Below are 23,411 nucleotides of genomic sequence, written 5' to 3' on the forward strand. Positions count from 1 at the left end.
TTAACAGTCATTCTAATAAAATACAATTTTTATGTTCATAAGCTCCAAAATAGGATGAAGGGGAGCTTACACATATTTTATGACCAACCTACTCAAATCTAGCCGTTGCTTTCAACGGCTATTCTAAGTTTATTATATTTTGCCATTTAACAAAAAAAGGCTTCCACACCTTGGATTAATCATATTTCACCGCGTGAAAGACACGGAGTAGTATTTATTATAATTAATGTAATATACTTGAAATAATATTTTTCACAATTTTATTAGATTTTATGAATCATAGACTACCTCTATTCTCTAAATATGAAAACTTTGGAGACGACACTAGTTTTAACGTGAACTTGATAAAACATGTGAGAGATAATACAAAATAAAACTGAAGTATTATTAGTGGAGGATATTGTTCACATAAAAATATAAAAAAACTTATTAAAATGGAAGTGGACTAATTTTATCGGTAGATAATTTTTTTTAAACTATTGTTTAGAAACAGAGGAAGTATATAATTAGAATATCAAATCACTTTTTCACACACCATTAACTATATTATTTATGGACCCCACATCATTTTCTATATGATTAGGGAGCATTTACAATATTAAATACATGGATGTGTGTATTTTGAAATTCTCATCCTTCCTTCATGAGATCTCATTTTTATTAGAGCGTTTTGCGTGAAAATCTTACATGCTTCAGTCTAAGTTTGAAAGTAAAAGATATAACAATTCTACGAAAACTTCTAGAAATGTTTTCCTACGAAAAACTATTTGCATAGATTGATCCATTCTTTGTACTCTTCGTCTTTGATCTCATTTTAAGTCCTTTTTCTATCCAAATGCACCAAACTCATCAAATAACCATTTGATATAGATTTAGACAAAAACATGAGTATATAAATGTTAGAAATAGTGGGAAGAAATTCCCAAGTCGTGTACAGGCGGTACTCTAACTATTACAATCGAAAGGAAACTTGCAACAAAAGAGGAATGAAAATTACAACGGAAATAAAGCAAACCAAATTTATAAGTCGAGTCGAGGAAAGCCCTCTTTCCGCAAGACAAATTACTCCCCGGCTAGTGCTCACAGAATGACGTATTGCCCCCAAAGATAAAACGACTTTCTCCTAGCGTGTAGAAGCACCTCAAACCCGCTAGACACCGGCGAACTTGATGGAGTTCCGAGAAACGAGCTAGACAATGCTCCTAAGATGTAGAGACCTTGAGAGAAAAGAGAGAATGTTTGTTGTTCGTATTTTTCATCTCCCAAAACTCCACCTATTTATAGGATAGGAGTACCTACATGAAGAGTCTCGGCAATAAGGCACCTCATAAACATTTTGGAGGTTACCTTGGGAATGAAAAGCCAAAAGGCTTAGGAAATGAAAAGCTTGAGGCTTCTCTATTTCCTTCACGTTTTCAACAATCCCCTACATTGGTTAGAGCGCTGCAAGCTCAAACCAACAATAGACACAAAAGCATGCATGCAGACTCTATGCTCAATTCTCGAGAAACAATATTGCATTTGGAATAGTAGCTTGGGGCTTTGAACTTTCCATAGTCAACACTATCGGGCATACCGGCGGCCTGGTGGACGTGATGCCTTGAACCATTCCTCCTTGGTGTATACCGAGACAATAATATTGACACAATATTATTTACAAACTCTTCAGTTCTCACGTTTGTGTCCTTTACTGGCCATGGAACACCACTTTGGATTCATAAGTGATTCACATGTTGAAGCGGCCCACACTTCTTTACTTACATAGGTGATTCTTTTCCAGGTATCCTGCAATACCCACCTCCTCGAGGTTTCTAAGAATCATTAAAAGTCAAAATTTAGCCTCTTACCACATGCAGGTTACAACACTCAATGCTTTCTAAAGAATGGGCGAAGATTAAAAATCTTCCGAGTGTTACAACTAGATTCATATAGCTTCGTTTTCCCATTGAACCAAGCCCATGGGATCTCCAATCGTATGGTTGGGTTACCACTATAATCATCTTTTAAGATGTGGTTTTCAGTCCCATTCCTTTTAGCAATTTATGCATTTGATCACGGTTTAAACCTTTTGTTAACGGATCCGCTAAGTTATCAACTGACCTTACATAGTCAACTGTGATAACACCACTTGTGATCAATTGTCTGACGGTATTATGTCGCCAACGAATATGTCGAGACTTATCGTTGTATAAGCCACTATGTGCTCTCCCTATAGCTGCTTGGCTATCACAGTATATCACTACTGTCGGCACTGGCTTCTTCCAACATGGAATACATTCTAAGAAATTTCTGAGCCACTTGGCTTCTTCCCCTGTTTTATCCAATGCGATAAACTCAGATTCCATGGTGGAACGAGCTATACACGTTTGTTTCGTCGACTTCCACGAAACAGCACCACCCCCCACAGTGAACACATAACCACTCGTCGAGAACGAGTCTTTTGAATCAGAGATCCAATTTGCATCACAGTACCCTTCAAGTACTTGGGGATATCTTGTGTACTGCAGCTCAAAGTTAAGAGTATACTTCAAGTATCTCAAAACCCTACGCAGAGCCTTCCAATGTTCCTTGCTTGGGTTGCTCGTAAATCGGCTCAGCTTATTCACCGTACACGCAAGATCTGGTCGGGTGCAGTTTGTGATAAACATCAAACTCTCTATGATCTTTGCATATTCTTCTTGAGCCATAGGCTCACCCGTGTGCTTACTCAAATGCATGTTGGGTTCCAATGGAGTCTTAGCTGGCTCACAATCGAACGAGTGAAATTTCTTTAGCACTTTCTCAATATAATGAGATTGTGTCAGAGCAATTCCCTCATGATTCCTTTTAATTTTGATTCCGAGAATCACATCAGCTAAACTCATATCTTTCATGTCGAAATTTCTCTTCAACATATTTTTGGTTTCGTTGATAATGGCATTACTGCTGCCCGTAATCAACATATCATCTACATAAAGACACACAATAACAAAACCGTTATCTGTGTTCTTAATGTAAACACACTTATCACACTCATTGATAGTGAATCCATTTGCCAACATCACGTTGTCAAATTTTAAATGCCATTGTAATGGTGCTTGCTTTAACCCATATAATGACTTTAACAGTTTGCATACTTTACGCTTTTGCCCAGGCACAACAAACCCTTCGGGTTGTTCCATATATATTTCTTCTTCCAGATCACCATTCAGAAACGCAGTTTTCACATCCATTTGGTGAATATCGAGATTGTGCAAAGCAGCAATCGCAAGAAGCACCCGAATGGAAGTGATTCTCGTAACAGGTTAATAGGTATCAAAAAAGTCATGCCCTTCTTTCTGCTTAAAGCCTTGGACAACTAGGCTAGCTTTGTACTTATCTATAGTACCATCGGGCTTATATTTCCTTTTCAGAATCCACTTGCACCCTAAAGCCTTACAGCCTTCAGGCAAGTCTACTAACACCCAAGTGTTATTTCTCATGATGGATTCAATTTCACTATTGATAGCTTCTTGCCACCACGCTGCATCTGGGCCAGACAGAGCTTCCGCCAATGACTTTGGTTCGTCATCCAACATAAAAGTTATGAAGTCGGGACCAAATGTTTTAGCAACTTTAACTCTTTTACCACGTCTTGGTTCAACATCCTCAGGAATTGACCTCGTCCTTTTTGGAGGATTAGAACTAGTGGATTCATCCATCATTCTTTCACTAGAACGATCCTCTTGCCTCTTGCAAGGGTAAACATTCTCAAAGAATATAGCATTCCTTGACTCAATCGGTGTTCCTTCAGCCACGCCAGGCACAGCTGATCTATGGACTAGGAAACGATAGGCACTACTATTAAGTGCATGGCCAATAAATATGCAATCGACTATTTTAGGGCCTATTGCAACTTGTTTCGGAGGTGGCACTTCTACCTTCGCTAAACACCCCCACACTTTGAGGTATGAATATGAAGGTTTCTTCCCTTTCCACAACTCATAAGGAGTCACATCCCTATTTTTTAGTGGAATTTTATTCAGGATATGATTCGCTGTTAACATAGCCTCCCCCCACATGTTCTGGGGTAATCCTGAATTAATCAACAAGGCATTCATCATCTCTTTTAGTGTTCGATTTTTGCGTTCAGCAACACCATTTGATTGAGGAGAATATGGAGCTGTGGTTTGGTAAATTATACCACTTGCATGGCATAATTCTGCAAACGGCGCTACATACTCACCACCTCTATCACTTCGAACACACTTAATTCGACAATTAAGTTGATTTTCAGCTTCATTTTTGAAGTCTTTAAACGCTTCAATTGCCTCATCTTTACTTCTTAATAAGTAAAGGTAACAATACCTTGTGCAATCATCTATAAATGTGATGAAGTACTTTTTACCAACTCTTGTTTACACAAATTTCAAATCACATACGTCTGTATGGATCAATTCAAGAGGTTTTGTGCTTCGCTCTACCGAATGGAACGACAGTTTAGCCATTTTGGCTTCAACACATACTTCACATATTTCTTGTGAGTTAAACTTATCTACTTTTAGTAAATTAAGATTTACTAGTCTTTTTATAGCATTTAGATTTACATGTCCCAATCTATTATGCCATAAATCAGAGCTTTCAAGCAAATAAGAGAACGTGTCATCTTCCTTATTGCTTATTCCTTTTCCACGGTGAATGACCGTAACATTCAGCTCAAAAAGTCCATTCACTAGGTGGCCTTCACCTATGAACTTTCCATACTTGGTCAATAAAACCTTTCCACACTCAAATTCTAGTGAAAATCCATGATTTACTAGAAGTGAGCTTGACACCAAATTATTTCGGATGTCTGGGACATGCAGTACATCCTTAAGGGTAAGAACTTTTCCAGATCCCAATTTTAGGAACACATTACCCACACCAACCACCTTAGAAGAGGCTTGGTTTCCCATACGTACTTTTCTACCTCCAACAGATTTGTAGGTAGAAAAAACGCTTCTCTCGGAGCACACATGACATGTGGCACCCGTATCAACAAACCATTCATTTGGATTGTTACCATGGTTCACGTCGGAGACCATTGCGACCACCTCGTGATCTTTGTAGTTTATAACAACACGTTCAAATAATTTGCACAATATTGTCTCCAACAATAAGTACACAATTATATCGAACCATATGTGCATTGGTATATTCAACACCACAAGCATCCCAATTATTACTACCAAGTCAAAATTGGTCTTGCTTGTCAACTGACAAACGATAAACACAATTCTCAAGAGAATAGATCTCAAGGAATTAACCATTTCGTAGTTCATGAACATTGGTACTGTTCGTTTCTTTATTCCAGCTTTGGTGCTCATGTTTCCTCCAACTTCAATTGGTATAATCCTGTCTTAGAAGAGTACAATAATTTGTCTTGCGATTGTTAGAAATAGTGGGAAGAAATTCCCAAGCCGTGTACAGGCGGTACTCTAACTATTACAATCGAAAGGAAACTTGCAACAAAAGAGGAATGAAAATTACAACGGAAATAAAGCAAACCAAATTTATAAGTCGAGTCGAGGAAAGCCCTCTTTCCCCAAGACAAATTACGCCCCGGCTAGTGCTCACGGAATGGAGTATTGCCCCCAAAGATAAAACGACTTCCTCCTAGCGTGTAGAAGCACCTCAAACCCGCTAGGCACCGGCGAACTTGATGGAGTTCCGAGAAACGAGCTAGGCAATGCTCCTAAGATGCACACTATGATGTAGAGACATTGAGAGAAAAGAGAGAATGTTTGTTGTTCGTATTTTTCATCTCCCAAAACTCCACCTATTTATAGGATAGGAGTACCTACATGAAGAGTCTCGGCAATAAGGCACCTCATAAACATTTTGGAGGTTACCTTGGGAGTGAAAAGCCAAAAGGCTTAGGAAATGAAAAGCTCGAGGCTTCTCTATTTCCTTCACGTTTCTCTATTCTTTGTACTCTTCGTCTTTGATCTCATTTTAAGTCCTTTTTTCTATCCAAATGCACCAAACTCATCAAATAACCATTTGATATAGATTTAGACAAAAACATGAGTATATAAATAGCTCAAAAATCAAACAAAGTACAATAAGTCTAACCCAAATGCATAGAAAATTGAGTTTATAACTCAGATAAAAGGGATTAAAAATTCATTTTAAGCTATATATGTGTATATATAGGTGGTGCACTTGTTATGGTATATGCACAAAACATGCTTAAAGTTGCTTGTGTAGTAAAATCTAATTTCTTAGTAGAATTTATAAGAATAAATTTATCTACTACTTACATTGTTTGTCATTTATTATTATATTTGTTAATTAAATTCATAGAAAATAATCAATAATGGAATAAATAAGTTTTTCTTCTACATTATAAACGGATGGGTAAACCCATGGTTAAATAAGATCTCCTAGTTATTACCTTGTAGAAGTAAGTAATTGATATTTTCAACTTAGATAGATGTGGACAATCTATCGCGAACAGTTGCTATTGTTGATTCAAAATCATTTCATATCTAGGATAACTTAAGACTGAATGGATCATGGTGAGTTAATGCAGTTAGTTACGTAGAATTCCTTTCTACCATTGATTCAATGAGTCAATGAATACTAAATGCACAATCCACCGATTCTTGATGGGGATGGGATCCCCTGCTGTGGTGGGAGCACAGCAGGGGCTGCTGCCCTCACCCAAACAAATTTTTTATATTAAATTTTTTTTTTTTTATAATACAAATTTATTATTAAAAAATTTGGTTGTGTGAGGGCAGCAGCCCCTGCTGTGCTCCCACCACAGCAGGGGATCCCCATCCTTCTTGATGTCCGAACCAAATATTACGTGCAAAGCTTGTTGGTTATTTTCCAATCAATTTTTGGTTTCTCGTTTGACTTTGATTTGATAAATAAATTTAATAATTTTAAAATAGACGGGCTGCAAAAAGTTAAATGGGGCTATGTTAGAATCAGCCTTTTATTATAATGTTGGATAATATATGTTGGACCGGCCCAAATAAAAGGGTTGTTGTTGCAGAAGATGGAGAATTCTGAGAAACACACATTTTCCTAATTACCAAATACTTATTTACATTTTCTATTTTAATAGTATTATTAGGCGATGAGATTAAAAAGTTATTGTACCTTTTTAATTTCTACACATGCTAATCTTGTTGCATCTTTGTAAAAGATTAGCAGCTGCCAGTATCCACTGCCATAGCCACAATAAGATTGCAAATTTATTTTGACATCACATTAACTCAAAATAATGCCCATCTGCCCTTTATGGTACTACATACTGTACATATAATTAATTTCTTCCACTCCAAATAATTCCTGATTATATTTACTAGTATCACAAAAGCTAAAACATATTACTTCAAATCCATATAGATGCAGAGGACGATGAAAAGATATGTACTTGATCGATCTTGATCCATTAAACATCAGTATATACAAGTGGATTTTGAATTTTACTATCCAAACAGTTCAATAAACTCATTATTAGAAATTTTGACTTTAATTAGCTTGAAATTAACTGTCAAAGAACAATATCAATGCCTTAAATCCTTAGCAATTTAATAGTTCTATGACTAGGTAATTGGTTCGCCACCTTAAAACATGATTAAGCTACATTTATTCACCTCTAATATCAACTAGCTACCTAATTGCGTTTACATCGTTACTGATAATGCCGTCATGTCTACCCAATAATGAAAGTGATATAATAAGAATAAAAAAAGATGAGTTAATTTATAAGTGCTAGGAGTAAAATTACAAGAGTTTATGTAAGGCAACAATTAGTTGATTTATGTTCTTTTTTTTAATTATTATTAAACAGAGGTTGCAAAGTGTGTTATAATACCTTGGCACTTAGATACAAAGAGCCTGAATTTATTTTTAGCATGTGCAATTCTGTACCACAGAATAGAACAGTTCTTTCATATTGGCTTTGTTGTAGATATATGTTATTGTTCTTGTAATGAAACTCACAAGCCACAACTGCCTAATTAGAGGCCTGCTTTCTCTACAACTGCATTCAATTTTCTTATCACCAATATTTAAGGCAGCAGTTGGGTAAAAATAATCTCTTATTAAGTGCATCTCCCTTTCCCAGTAGCTGAAAACAATAAATTTCCACTGTTCAATTCATCTCTGTTTTTGTTTTGTTTATTTAGTTATTTTATTTATTAGAAAAGAAAAATTTAAGATGGGAGGTCTGTTCAACTGCCTAATGAATAGGCTTATTGTTGCATACTGCTTTTCAGACTTTGATTCTGTCTAATTCAAACAACCTTGGAATTATGAACAACCAGAAAGTGAAATTGATACAGAAAACCAATGTTACTTTCAATTTCAGTGATCCAACTTTATAATATACACATGAAAAAATAAAATCCACAACAATCCTGAGCTCCAACTCTTATGCTTAAACCTACAAGAATACACTCACTTTCTACATGTAAAAAAGAGCAGTATACAAGAGCAAAAAAACAAAGAGGAGAAAGGGAACCAAGACTGTATCATGCTTCCAAATTTAGCAAAACACTAATCGGAACAAGCAACGAGAAGTTCCTCCTCAAGAAGGGACGAAGGTGCCAACATAGCCAAATCCCATGATGAAGAAGGCTGTTGCCTGGACAAAGAGGTATATGAAGAAGTGGTTTTTCCCAAATGCAATGTCATAGCAGCCGCAAAAGAAGAGGTAGCAGCCAATAGCAAGCTCTAACAAATGGATTCTGTTTCAGCAAAAAATTATCTATCAGATTCTTGCAGGTTATATAAGTACAGAGTAGTAGTAGTATATGCTAAAAATGACTAAGAGATGCATTCATTGATCACAAAATGTACCTATCTCCGATCCTAAACCGAGGTTTCTTGAATGCTTTGAGTGCAGATTTGAACTTAAGTGCGTCGCCAAGTTTTTCAGTGACAATCCACTCATTCACTCTCCCTGCCTCAAGCAACCCGATCAAGGTGGCCTTGGCGCGGTGCAGTGACATCACGTTCTCAAAGAGGATCCAGAAAACAAGCAAATGGAGTGACCTACATATTCGAACTCATAACATCAAACAAAAGAAGAAAGTGAAATAAACATTAGGCCAATCCGAGGTGCGAGAAATTGGGACCTTGGAGTTCCAACTGCGTTGAGGAGGGTGATGATGGAAGGAATGTAAACTGCACCCCATTTTGGAATCTGAACTTCCGGTACCAACACGGTAGCAGGTAGCACGACGCAGTAGAACACGAACGTTACTATATGGGCTACTATCTTCCTTATGAAGAAGAAACTGTATATGACATGAACCTTCTTCCACAATGACACTTTCTGCAAATAAACGCGTTTATAGTTTGATCAGCTGTCCCTGTCCATATCCATATTTCTCAAGGATCAGACACAGGATTAAGAGAGAAAGAGAGAGATTGCTCAACCTTGTTTCTTATGATCTCAGACAACATTTTCCTGAACAGATTTGCAGGGCCACACGACCAACGATGTTGTTGGTATCTATACGCCTTGAACGTGCTAGGCAACTCATTTTTCACCTGCAACAAACAGTATAAAATACAGTTACATCATTTTTATAGCGATCATCAAAGAAGAAAACATGACTTGTTTCATTAGGCACCTCTAGAGAGCCAAGATACAAGAATTTCCATCCTTTAAGACTAGCACGAACGGCCAAGTCCATATCCTCCACCGTTGTACGATCTTTCCATCCTCCCGCCTCCTCGATTGCAGCAATCCTCCACACACCAGCAGTTCCTTCACATTTTCACAAACATCATAGATTTATATTAGCATTATTACATTGATATTACTCACTTCTAATCATCTAATGTAAGAGTATGTCATTACCATTGAATCCAAAGAAAGAGTAGGTGGATGAGCCTACTTCTTGCTCCACCGTGAAATGATAGTCGAGCGACATTTCTTGCATTCTCGTCATCAAGCATTCATTGGCATTAACTGGGAAGATAAATTATTTCTGATTATTAACTAATCCTAGTTAAATAAAACATTCAACAACAATTAGTGTTTAGAGCCATAACAAAAGTAAATGCCACCATCTAACTGAATGGAGAAGGGTGTCGGTAGATAAAGATTGCGGCCCACCACAGTCATATATGCATGCCCTCAGGCCTCAGCAGTCAGCACATGCGATTGCTGGCTTAAAAAAGGTAGGGACCAAGGACAAAACTACCCCTTGTCCACACACCATCCTTTTTTAAGAATGAAAGATTTACTATAGTATTTACCAACTTTTTCCCTCAGATGGCAAAAAGGATAATAAAGTCAATCCACGAGCTATCATTTATTCAGTTCTCACCATCAACTTTCTAGGACAACCTACAGTTATATTTCCATTACAACAATTGACACAACATCATTTCACAAACCACACCATTATAAACCTGGAAACTAGCACTTTTAAGTCAAAAATTGAATGGTCTTTAATTCTACATCAACCCCCTTTGGCTTTATGTTCTCAACACACAGTGAAGCATGGTTGTTTTGAGTGGTGGATAGGCAGTCACTCTCACCAGTGTCATCACCGACACTCTCTAAACATCAATAACCCTTAATTAACACGTGAGAAGAAGAATAGTAGTACCGAATTTCCAGCGAGCTTGGACGAGGGCGAGCTCGGGGTTGTGGACGAGGAACGGGATGGTTTGCCACAGGAAATCGGGCTCCGGTTGGAAATCTGCGTCGAATATTGCCACGTAATCGCACTGTTTAACGTAGGAATGTTTGAGGCCTTCTTTAAGAGCTCCTGCTTTGTATCCGTTTCTGTTGTCGCGGATTTCGTACTTTATGTTAATCCCTTTGCTCGCCCATCTCTGGCACTCCATTTCCACCATATTCTATTGCATTTTTCAAATATTGTTACTCCGATTCATTTACAACAAATGCAATTGAGATTTTCAATTTACCTTGATGGTGGGGTCGGTTGAATCATCGAGAACTTGGACTATGATTCGATCCGACGGCCAGGACAGGCCGCATGCAGCTCCGATCGAGAGCTGATAAACCTGTGCAGTAGAATTGAATTAGAATGGAGAATTCTCAAACATATAAAATTAGAAATGCATTAAACAAGGAGAGCTCAGCTACCTCTCTTTCGTTGTACATAGGGATTTGGACGAGGACCATGGGGTAGGAGGAGTTGCCGAGCTCCAAGTCGTCCTTCATCGACTCCCATTTGAATCTCTTATCGGCTTTACGGCCGAAGATTTTGACGAGAGTGATGACGACGGCCATGTAAACCCTCTCGATGAACAGCATCACTGACATTGCCAAGCAGAGGAACACCGCCATGTTCAGCAGCGGCACGATTAGCGGGGCCTTGATCTGCCCCCAGATGATCTGGAATTGCTCCGCCATGTCGTTGTGGACGCCGGAGAAGGTTTCCGGCAGAGCGGAGAGGCGTTCCATTTAGGCTCTGTTTGATTCCTCTGGGTTTGTTTTTGAGTGTGGAAAATCGAGATCTGTTGATAGGGTATATATAGCCTTGTGCGTTGCTTTTCTTCTCTTTGCGAAAAGCGCAAGAATATTTCTATTGATTTTGCTTCTCTGAGACGCAAAAACGAATGGGGAAAAAGAGCATGGTTGTCAGAAAACACACTGCAAAGACTGCGATCCTTTATGTTGAATTAAACATCAAAGCAATGCAGCTCAACAATCAATCGCAGTCGCCTTTTTTCTAGATGGCCAGAAAAATATTGCTTCTTCTCTGGCCACTCTGAGGATTTTAGGACGATGGGAAAACAGGGGAAGTGAGGAGTGGGAATACTAAATGGTGTGGGGAAGGGATTGAAACAGAACCTCTTTATAGAAATTCTATTTTGGCTTCCATCTTTAGGTTGCTTATTTTATTAATATTATTCATGTTATTTTCTATTGTCTACTAAGTCTGCTAACAACTGATGAATTTGACGGTTTCCAAGAGCCGTGAAAACAACTCTCCACTGAACCTAATATGGTAGATACATATTCTTTTTTAGTCTGTAATAAATAAAATGACACATTTCAAATTTTGGAAAGCTTTTCTACGTAATTAATACACACAGTTACTTTTTCAAATAAAACTATTCATATCTCTTTTTTTCTCAATTTAATAATTACATCACTATTTATTGTTCAATTAAACATATTGATCAATAACTCTTAAAATCTGTACCGACTAAAAATATGTTATTTTAGTTGGGACGAATGTAGTACTATATAGTGGGTTAAATTATTTTAAGGTAAAAGAGAGAATAAAATAAATAAAAAAGAATATAAAGGATAAACAGGAGAATAAAATGGGGGAAAATACTATCCTTTTGTCAAAACCTGACATATTTTGTTATTTCAAACATCTATTACCATTTAAAGATACATTTATTACTTTAGGAATTTTAATATTTGGACTTCATTCTTCAATAATTTATTATACTCACATTTTATTATAAACTTAATCGTGTAAAAATGTGATTCACGTTCCACTAACTATTTTGCATATTTTCTTATAAATTCAAAAAAATTCTTAATACCTGTGCTGAATTAAAATGTGTCTTGAAACAGGAAAGTAAATTATTGTAAAAAATCTAATTGGGATTGAAAGCGTTAGTACAATAGACAGATAGATAATTAACTGTAAACAGTAACTATTTCAACGGTCAATTAGCATTAATTAATTTTGCAAATTTATCTATCAAATTAAAGGATCCTACCTGTGCTGTGCTGTGCTTATTTCTTTGCTATCCTTAATCCTATGTGCTTCAGATTTACTCGAGTAATCGTAAACTAATTTTAGTGACAAAATTGCCCTCGGAAGTTGGGCTGTCTTTCTAGACACTCCAATTCCAACGACATTTGATATAAATGGAATTAATGTAAGGTTAGCTAACTAATTTAGATTCTTTATTAGATTGTTTAATAATTTCCGACATTCTACTGTCAGAAAATAAATCATGTCCCGATTCTTTGAAAATTGAAAACAATAATATTATCTGAGATATGATTGCGAATTTGCGATCTCTTAATTTATCAAATTATGAAAAATAAAAATAAAATACAAACACACTCATACACATGAGCAAAGATAGATTGGCAAAATTAGCATTATTTTTAGTTACTACTCACATACTGCTATAAATGTAGATTCAATATGAGGCTGTCTCATTATTGATTGAAGAAAATTTTCTTATAATTAAATTGCATTTCATGATCACAGTTTAATAATAATATAAAAAAATATAATGTTTAACGACACACAATAACCAAAAGAATGTACTATTATCCGTTCCACGATTGTGGAGACATTTTTTACTGCACCCGATTTAAGAAAAATGAAAAAGGTAAAGAGACGAAGAGAGAATAAATTAAAAGATAGTAAAATAAGTAAGAAGAATTGTGTTGAGTTTTACTAAAAATAGAAATGACTCTACTACCATGGAATGCACCAAAATGACAAATTAACTCTACTATTATAAAACGAAGGGAGTACTATTTAACTATCCACAATAACTTAATAGAATAATGTATAGTGTATACTAAAAGCATTCACAATAGAGGACGATAAAACCGTGGTCCCGATTAATCGAAGGCTTTATCATCCTCTATTATGAGAGCACTACCGATCTCACCTTCCTCCAACACGTCCTATTGCCGGTTGGATCGGTGCTCAATCGACGCCTATTGCAAGCCCGATCGCCGATCCAGTCGCAGCTGCTGATCACATGTTATTTTTGTCATTTAAATTTATTCCTAAATTCACACTATAAATACCGCAGTTATACTCTTATTTCATTCACACCTCCACTCTAATTACATCTCTCTCTCTTTTTTCCCCACCCATCCCGACAATGATGACATAATTGTTGGTGCTATGGAGGGGTTTGAGGCTGGATTCGGGTAGCTGGAGGGTATCCTCTTCAACGGGGGAGGTGGTGGCAATTAACGAGGCGAGAAATTTGGGGGCGGCGGCCATACAACGACAGTTGGTGTGGCTCTCTCCGGCGGCCTTGCAGAATTAGTAAATGGTAGATATGGAAAGTTAATTATTTGTACACATCGATTAATTTTGTTGAATGGAGTAAGCCTTGACGACTTATCTTGTGACAATTTATCTTGGACTCAGTCTGATATTGAGTCAAGACATAATATGACCAATCAAACATGGGTTTAACCTAAACTTAGAGATTTAATATAGGTAATCGAACAGGCACTGAGTGTATGAAAATCATAATTTCATAATAATTGATCATCCATCAGCAACGCTGAGAGATCGAATCTTAAGTCCCTTGCTTCCCGTTAGTTGCTATGGACTTAACTCGCTAATTTATAATTTCTGCTAACCGATCCAACTAATATAACTAATTATACCAGATTGCTTATAAAGAAAATAAATTGCTTAGGTGTGATTCCCTAATAACTTTAGTTACAGTTTATTCTATGTGAAAATTTTGATTAGTAAAAGAGTGTGATAAACAGCCATATCATATGTTCATACACCTCTAAATAAGCCATATCATATGTTCATACACCTCTAAATAATTTTAACGAAAAAATGAGAATAAATAAATTAATAATCATCATCCCTATTTAGAATTAGGAGATACTGTAAAGTATGTAAAACAGCACAAAATGTATTACAATACTATGTAGAGTAAAGGCCCAAAATGGTCCTGAATATATAACCATTTTATGATTTTGGTCCAGAACATTATCTTTTGAATCATTTGGTCCAACACAATTGAAAATGGGCCAGATTTAGCCCCTTTTGGACGGCACCGTTTAAATCTAACACTCAACTGCTGTTTAGTTAATTTTGACCGGATTAGGTTTTTAGATTAATTTTTTTAAAATTTTTCCAAAAATAATATACTCCCCTATTATTCAAAAACAAATTTAAAGAAGATAGTCATTTAAAAAGCTGAAAATAAACTTAACCCTAACAAAATGAAGATAGTCACTGATTCTCTCACTCTGCCGCCCGTGTGGCCGTCGTAGCAGTCGTGCAACGGCACGTAGCGGCCATCTCCTCCTCCTGCTTTTTTTGTCCACGGCAAACTCACATCTCTAGACTTCTTTTCCTCCTTCTCTTTCTAAAATCTCACCGCCTTCAAGCTTCTACAATCCCACCAAGAGCGGTGGTGTGAATCTGCGCTGATTCTATTTTAGTTTTTCCATGGAATTTGGTTTCAATTTGTGTAAATTGGATGTAGATTGCGTAGTAGATCTATAGATGCATTTTAAATTTATTTATTATTAATTAAGTTGAAATTTATAAACACTAAATTATACTCCTAGTAGTTTGATTTACCCATCGTAACTCTATATTGAGAAAAGTGAGAAAATTTTGTTTTGTATTTTTTGCATTTTTAAGTACTTAAAAGTATTTTATGTTTAAAATTTTCTGAAGAAAATATTAGGTTATAATTTAGGCTCTAATATAACATAATTAGTAACTTAATCCAGTCAAAATCAACTAAACAACCGTTGACTGTTAGATTTAAACGGCGCCGTCTAAAAATGACTAAATCTGGCTCGTTTTCAATTGTGTTAGACCAAATAATTCAAAAGATAATGTTCTTGACCAAAATCATAAAATCGTCATATGTTCAGGACCATTTTTTGCCTTTAATTACTCTAGTATATATTTAAAATAATTGTGTGTAGAAGTCAATAAGTCATGATGTAGCTCCATATGTAAATTTATTGCAAGCAAAAGCCATACCAAACTATTAAATTATTCGTAACTACTCTAGTATCTAAAATATGTTCATTTCAATGAATAATTAGCGATGAATAGAAGATCCCTCGAGCTGTAATTTCGTTTGTTTGATACCCTTTTAGCAGTATTCCATAGAAGTATAGAACTCAATCGCATTCAGCGAACTCTATTTACTTAATTTACCTATCAGATAACAAGATTTATACTGAAAATTATTAAAATATTTTAAAAACTGCAATTATAAAATTTATATATTATTACTGTAAACAAGATTTACTTAAATACTTTATATAGTTTATGGATTTAATTGCCCATATTAACGCGACAAATTTATTCTACTTCATCATACTATAAGCGAGAATATTTTTTTGAGCACGAGTTTTAAAAAATTAATATTTAAAAAGGTGAGTGGAGAAAAAGTAAAGTATAGGAGATAAAAAAAAGTAGAAGATGAAGAGCAAATAGAGTAGGTGGAAGTATAAAGTAAAATAGAAAAAATGCACTCACAACATCCTATAAATAAGAACTTTGAAAACAGTATAAATTTTAATGCAGAATTGATAAAGTAAGAGAGATTAAAAGAAAAAATATTTGTAAAGTAATAGAGAGAATGAGAAAGAATAGTGAAATTAGTGAAGATGAAGAGAAAACATTTGAAAAGTAATAGAGAGGAAGAGAAAAATAATGGAATTAGTGTTAGTGAAGAGTTTCTATTTTTAGGAAACACATAAAAAAAAAGTTTTATTTTGAGGAAACAAATAGAGCATTATTTTTGCTAAAAAGGGTAATACATTACTTATGATATGATATCCGGAAAAAGCAAAGTGACTCGCTTATAGTAGAGTCGAGGGATTCCAATTTTGTTTTTGCTTATTGTAGAATGGGAAATTAGTACAATTTTGTTATGCTTAGGAGTCGTTTGGTTCGTATGTTAACTCATGTTTACGTTTCATATCATATTTATACTAGTTGTTTGGTTGCCATGTTTGATATTAGATGGCCCGGTCGAGGCCCGTAAGGCCCGCACTGTTCACACTAAAAACCCCTGACCCAAATCACACTTGTGGGGGCTGGTTTATTATCATGGCTCGAATGCCCAGCCCCGACAAACCTCCACTTCTCCATTATGCCCTCCCTATTTTCACAATTTGAAGATTGAAAACAAATCCTCTCTCCACTTCTCGTTTCCCCTCTTGTGCGTATCCAGTCAGTGCAATCACCAATTCGACGCCGGACGTTGAGCAGCCAGTGAAGTCTTCATCGATCCCGGCGAGAACGGTAAAACTCAGTTCTGTTACATTTTTCCCCCTTGATAAGCAAGCGCCGACATACAACTATCGGCGTTAGGGCTCCGATTCAGCTACCGGAATCGGTAGACATAAACATCATCAAGTTTTCTCCCAATTTCGGACGGTTAGTTTTATTTTTTACGTGCTTGATTTTCCAGATCTCCTTTTGTGCTTTATTTTTATGTGCTTGAGTTTCTAGATCTCATTTTTGGGCTTTATTTTTATGTGCTTGATTTTCCTGATGTCACACTGTAATTGAACTCACAGTGCAAAAATTAGAAATTGTATCTGTTCATACTTTGAGTTTTTCAATTTTGCGTATGTGTATGTGCCTCACATGGCTGTGTATTTTCCGTAAAATAATACATTACTGAATCTACATTTCTCTAATTGGAATTTTATGTTATGTGGTCCATAAATTATTATGCGATTTGAAACTATCATTTTATCGCCTCAAAATATCATTCTATGATGCAAAAGTATCATTTTATCATCCAAAAAATCTAAAACTATCATTATTAAACAAAAGTATCATTTTATCATTTGAAACTATCATTTTATCCCCTCAAACTATCATTTTATGATGCAAAAGTATCATTTTATCATCCAAAGAACTAAAACTATCATTATGAAACAAAAATATCATTTTATCATTTGAAACTATCATTTTATCCCCTCAAACTATCATTTAACGATGCAAAAGTATCATTTTATCATCAAAAAAATCTAAAACTATCATTATTAAACAAAAGTATCATTTTATCATTTGAAACTATCATTTTATCCCCTCAAACTATCATTTTATGATGCAAAAGTATCATTTTAGCATCCAAAGAACTAAAACTATCATTATGAAACAAAAATATCATTTTATCATTTGAAACTATCATTTTGTCCCCTCAAACTATCATTTTATGATGCAAAAGTATCATTTTATCATCCAAAGAACTAAAACTATCATTATGAAACAAAAATATCATTTTATCATTTGAAACTATCATTTTATCCCCTCAAACTATCATTTTACGATGCAAAAGTATCATTTTATCATCAAAAAAATCTAAAACTATCATTTTTAAACAAAAGTATCATCTTATCATTTGAAACTATCATTTTATCCCCTCAAACTATCATTTTATGATGCAAAAGTATCATTTTATCATCCAAAGAACTAAAACTATCATTATGAAACAAAAATATCATTTTATCATTTGAAACTATCATTTTATCCCCTCAAACTATCATTTTACGATGCAAAAGTATCATTTTATCATCAAAAAAATCTAAAACTATCATTTTTAAACAAAAGTATCATCTTATCATTTGAAACTATCATTTTATCCCCTCAAACTATCATTTTATGATGCAAAAGTATCATTTTATCATCCAAAGAACTAAAACTATCATTATGAAACAAAAATATCATTTTATCATTTGAAACTATCATTTTATCCCCTCAAACTATCATTTTACGATGCAAAAGTATCATTTTATCATCAAAAAAATCTAAAACTATCATTATTAAACAAAAGTATCATTTTATCATTTGAAACTATCATTTTATCCCCTCAAACTATCATTTTATGATGCAAAAGTATCATTTTATCATCCAAAGAACTAAAACTATCATTATGAAACAAAAATATCATTTTATCATTTGAAACTATCATTTTATCCCCTCAAACTATCATTTTATGATGCAAAAGTATCATTTTATCATCCGAATAACTAAAACTATCATTATGAAACAAAAATATCATTTTATCATTTGAAACTATCATTTTGTCCCCTCAAACTATCATTTTATTATGCAAAAGTATCATTTTATCATCCAAAGAACTAAAACTATCATTATGAAACAAAAATATCATTTTATCATTTGAAACTATCATTTTATCCCCTCAAACTATCATTTTACGACGCAAAAGTATCATTTTATCATCAAAAAAATCTAAAACTTTCATTATTAAACAAAAGTATCATTTTATCATTTGAAACTATCATTTTATCCCCTCAAACTATCATTTTATGATGCAAAAGTATCATTTTATCATCCAAAGAACTAAAACTATCATTATGAAACAAAAATATCATTTTATCATTTGAAACTATCATTTTGTCCCCTCAAACTATCATTTTATGATGCAAAAGTATCATTTTATCATCCAAAAGTTTAAAACTATCATTATGCAAAAGTAGTTGGTTTGAACATATAAAATGTTAATTAATGACGTATCAATATTAATCAGATTATCCATAGTGTTTAAGAACGAAATTAATCAATGTCAATATCACTCTCATCTCATGTATTAAATCATTTCACAATAAGAACACAAATCTAACCATTCAACACTAGCTACTGAGCTAAAATATAGAACTCCATTCTATAAGAAAAAATATATGTTTAAAATATAGTGATTAAATGTTTTTTTTCATAAATAAAAATTTGAATATTCGCCTTCAATATATTCTATTGTAAATATGCAAAGCCCGAATATTGTTTAATAATGATAGTTTTAGATTTTTTGGATGATAAAATGATACTTTTGCATCATATAATGATAGTTTGAGGGGATAAAATGATAGTTTCAAATGATAAAATGATACTTTTGTTTAATAATGATAGTTTTAAATTTTTTGATGATAAAATGATACTTTTGCATCATAAAATGATAGTTTGAGGGGATAAAATGATAGTTTCAAATGATAAAATGATACTTTTGTTTCATAATGATAGTTTTAGTTCTTTGGATGATAAAATGATACTTTTGCATCATAAAATGATAGTTTGAGGGGACAAAATGATAGTTTCAAATGATAAAATGATACTTTTGTTTCATAATGATAGTTTTAGATTTTTTTGATGATAAAATGATACTTTTGCATCGTAAAATGATAGTTTGAGGGGATAAAATGATAGTTTCAAATGATAAAATGATATTTTTGTTTAATAATGATAGTTTTAGATTTTTTGGATGATAAAATGATACTTTTGCATCATAAAATGATAGTTTGAGGGGATAAAATGATAGTTTCTAATGATAAAATGATACTTTTGTTTCATAATGATAGTTTTAGTTCTTTGGATGATAAAATGATACTTGTGCATCATAAAATGATAGTTTGAGGGGATAAAATGATAGTTTCAAATGATAAAATGATACTTTGTTTAATAATGATAGTTTTAGATTTTTGGATGATAAAATGATACTTTTGCATCATAAAATGATAGTTTAAGGGGATAAAATGATAGTTTCAAATGATAAAATGATACTTTTCTTTCATAATGATAGTTTTAGTTCTTTGGATGATAAAATGATACTTTTGCATCATAAAATGATAGTTTGAGGGGATAAAATGATAGTTTCAAATGATAAAATGATACTTTGTTTAATAATGATAGTTTTAGATTTTTGGATGATAAAATGATACTTTTGCATCATAAAATGATAGTTTGAGAGGATAAAATGATAGTTTGAGGGGATAAAATGATAGTTTCAAATGATAGTTTCAAATGATAAAATGATACATTTTGGCGCGGTATACCGTACCGTTCCAACCCTAACAAAGACACCCTACTTATTATGTAGTTTTCTATTCATCAATTATGCTTTTGGTATGACATTTGGTGAATCAGCTACATGCACTTTTGTTTTGAATTAAATGGTTTGTAATTTGTATATTATGTCGTTTATAACCATGCAGTATTGATGTCAATGGGGTAGGTGTTGTAGTTTTGATTTGTAGCTTCTTTTGCGGGATATGCAAAATCACTTCAATGAATTATCTTCAATGCTACAAATGGGGGATTTGATATGATGCAACCACATCACTCGCCGCATAGAAATGAATGAGGGGTAGATAAGAGTGATGGAGGGTAGGAAATGTGCTCATAAATGAGGAAGAAGAATAGATTCTATAAATATGAACCTCATTGGTGTAGAAAAACACAAGTATCTCATTTCTCTCTTTCAACTTCGATAGCATCAAAATGGCAATGGACTCACCCCTCCAAAGCTCATTTCTTTACCGGGGCAAATGGAAGCATGAAATTGACACCATCATTCTCACCACCATGGCTCGCCTAAAAAAGGAGTATGGCTGTGAGGGTTCGGTATTCCCCAGCCACTTTATTGTCGAGGCTCAGTCCGTGGTGGAGTATCATTTCGGCGTGACGTTTGAATGGTTCGAGATTGTGGATCGCCTTCACTTCTTGGAACAGGGCTATAGGACCTTCAAAGAGCTCCTTGGAATCGCAGGTACATATTGGAATGAACCGAGCAACAAGATCATCGTCTCGGCGAACACGTGGGCAAGCCATCTCCCTGTAAGTTCTACGCTCTATTTGTAGAAAAGTTAACATTTTATGAATATTTAAAGATGATGTATTACCTTGTAATCGATGTATCAAAGCCTCCAAAATCGGAAACCCTAGAGGGGTAGAAGAGTCATGGATGGTGAAATTTCTTCATTAAACATATGTACCAAACAAAACTTGTAAGATGAGCCTAAACACTCAACAGTGAAACCAAACAGCAGGTTTATATACCAAACATAACCTGAGCCCATCTAGAAGCCCGAACATGTCCTATACCAAGCAAACGAACCAAACGATCCATTAATGTATATTAATGTTCGTTGCTATGCTGGAGAAATAACTACGAGGCTTGAACCGACAAATCAAAATGGCTGACGTCACTGAATGACATTCTAGCCAATCGGTATTGATTGACTCGCACGGATCACATATGTCCTTCTATTTAAGTTAATGAAGTACTTAATTCTGTTTGAAGACTAATACTCCCTCCGTTCGTATCGAACGGAAACGTTTTTTTTTTGGGCACGAAGATTAAAAAAATTATGTTAGGTGAGTTAAATAAAGAGAGAATAAAGTGGAAAATGAAAAAAGGTAGAGAGACGAAGAGAAAATAAAGTAGAGAGAATAAAGTAGGTGTGGAAAAATGTGTTGACTTTTACTAAAAAGAGAAATGACTCTATTATTATGGAACGTACCAAAATGATAAAATGACTCTATTACTATGGAAGGGAGGGAGTAATTAATTTCTTTTAAGTTAAAGAAAATTTTAATTCCTTTTGAACTTTGAAGACTTGTAATATGATACGAGCACTATTAACTCATTGAATATAATATACTATTTGTAGCACAAATTTTAGATAGTGTTGGTTTGTAAGTTAAAAATGTAAAGAATAAAGTTAATACTAGAAAAAAAATTAGAGATGATATTGTTTTCATTTATAAAATATTTTATTTTTAATGGGACAATCCAACAAAAAGTATTTATTTTAATGTTATATGAGGAGTATGATATTATTTTGAATTAAGTTGATGTTTATTTTGTCAATTATATTTACTTGGATTATGTATTAATTGATTTGAAATTTATATATTTATATAACAAACAAGATTAAGTTATATTCAATCAATTTTTGATATAGGAAAAATATTAGTTTTAGTTAATATAGCTCAAATTATATTTATTTTTGAAAAATAGCTTCAAAATAAAATAGTATCGAATTAAAATAGGAAATTAATGAATTTCCACTTTTTTTGTTTTTTTTAATAAATTAATTGTTTCACATGCCTTAATTATATCCATTGGATTTGATTATCTAATAATCAATAAGTGATTATTTGTTTTATATTAATACTAATTAAGTTATTATATATGGGTATATACTCACCTCTCTCTATAAATACTGTAATAATGTGTTTTGACCTATGCAAAAGTAGATTTAAATTACAAAATTATTAAATAATTGAGTATTTTATGGATATTATTGAGTTTAGTACGGAGTAAATAACTGCAAAAAAATTAGTTAAGTATTGTATTTATGCATTCTACATTTATGTGATTCAATAAATTATTTTTTACGGAGTATGTGTTATGGTACAATTTTGATAATGTGTTCTATATTTAAATGGAATATTTCCTGTCTCTGTATATTCGTTCTCGAAAAAAACTACATTTTGAAGGATCTATGGGGAAAGCAATTTTCACTGTAACTTATTTGCTTTATAAAAAAGATTTAATAAGAGTTATATTGGTGGAGAGGTGCTTTATGAAAAAGATAGTTGCTCCAAACCTGTTTAAGTCAGTCATATGTTAAGAGGTTGGCAAATGGTTTGTCTAATAATTCAATTTACGGCATCATTTATGTTGTAGTCTTGACGCTAACCTCGAACTAAAAAATTCCATTATGCTAAATCACACTCAATCAGATTTATTAAATACGACTTATAGAAAAAAAAAAGTAACAATAATAACAATAAAAATAATCAGTGGCGGATCCAGGATCCGGAAACGGAGGGGGCGGAATATATAGTATTAGCTTGATTTAGTGAGGACATGGCTATTTCTTTTGTTGTTCGGGGCGACGCCGGAGGCAAATGGAGGGGGCGAACATGGTA

At 33.9% G+C, this 23,411-nt stretch overlaps 1 protein-coding gene across 1 annotated transcript; it reads right to left on the reverse strand.

Moving 5' to 3' along the window:
- Positions 1-8,291: 8,291 nt before the first annotated feature.
- On the reverse strand, positions 8,292-11,783 carry LOC121792192 (glucomannan 4-beta-mannosyltransferase 9-like). Its single transcript, XM_042190045.1, has 9 exons — positions 11,087-11,783; positions 10,906-11,004; positions 10,584-10,836; positions 9,827-9,937; positions 9,597-9,733; positions 9,400-9,513; positions 9,096-9,295; positions 8,818-9,012; positions 8,292-8,705 (listed from the first exon to the last, which is right to left on the reverse strand). Exons 1-9 carry the CDS (start codon positions 11,405-11,407, stop codon positions 8,546-8,548), a joined length of 1,590 nt encoding a protein of 529 aa, XP_042045979.1. The 5' UTR covers positions 11,408-11,783; the 3' UTR covers positions 8,292-8,545.
- Between the last annotated feature and the right edge of the window lie 11,628 nt (positions 11,784-23,411).

The sequence above is a fragment of the Salvia splendens genome, chromosome 2 (assembly GCF_004379255.2).
Source record: "Salvia splendens isolate huo1 chromosome 2, SspV2, whole genome shotgun sequence".
NCBI classification, from domain to species: Eukaryota; Viridiplantae; Streptophyta; class Magnoliopsida; order Lamiales; family Lamiaceae; genus Salvia; species Salvia splendens.

Bases quoted from the DNA above. Each gene is read 5' to 3' on its own strand.
- LOC121792192 (XM_042190045.1), bottom strand. From the start codon at position 11,407: ATGGAACGCCTCTCCGCTCTGCCGGAAACCTTCTCCGGCGTCCACAAC. The intron at 11,005-11,086 runs GTAGCTGAGCTC...TCTACTGCACAG, and splicing joins CTATGTACAACGAAAGAGAG to GTTTATCAGCTCTCGATCGG. The intron at 9,734-9,826 runs GTAATGACATAC...GAAAATGTGAAG, and splicing joins CTCTTTCTTTGGATTCAATG to GAACTGCTGGTGTGTGGAGG.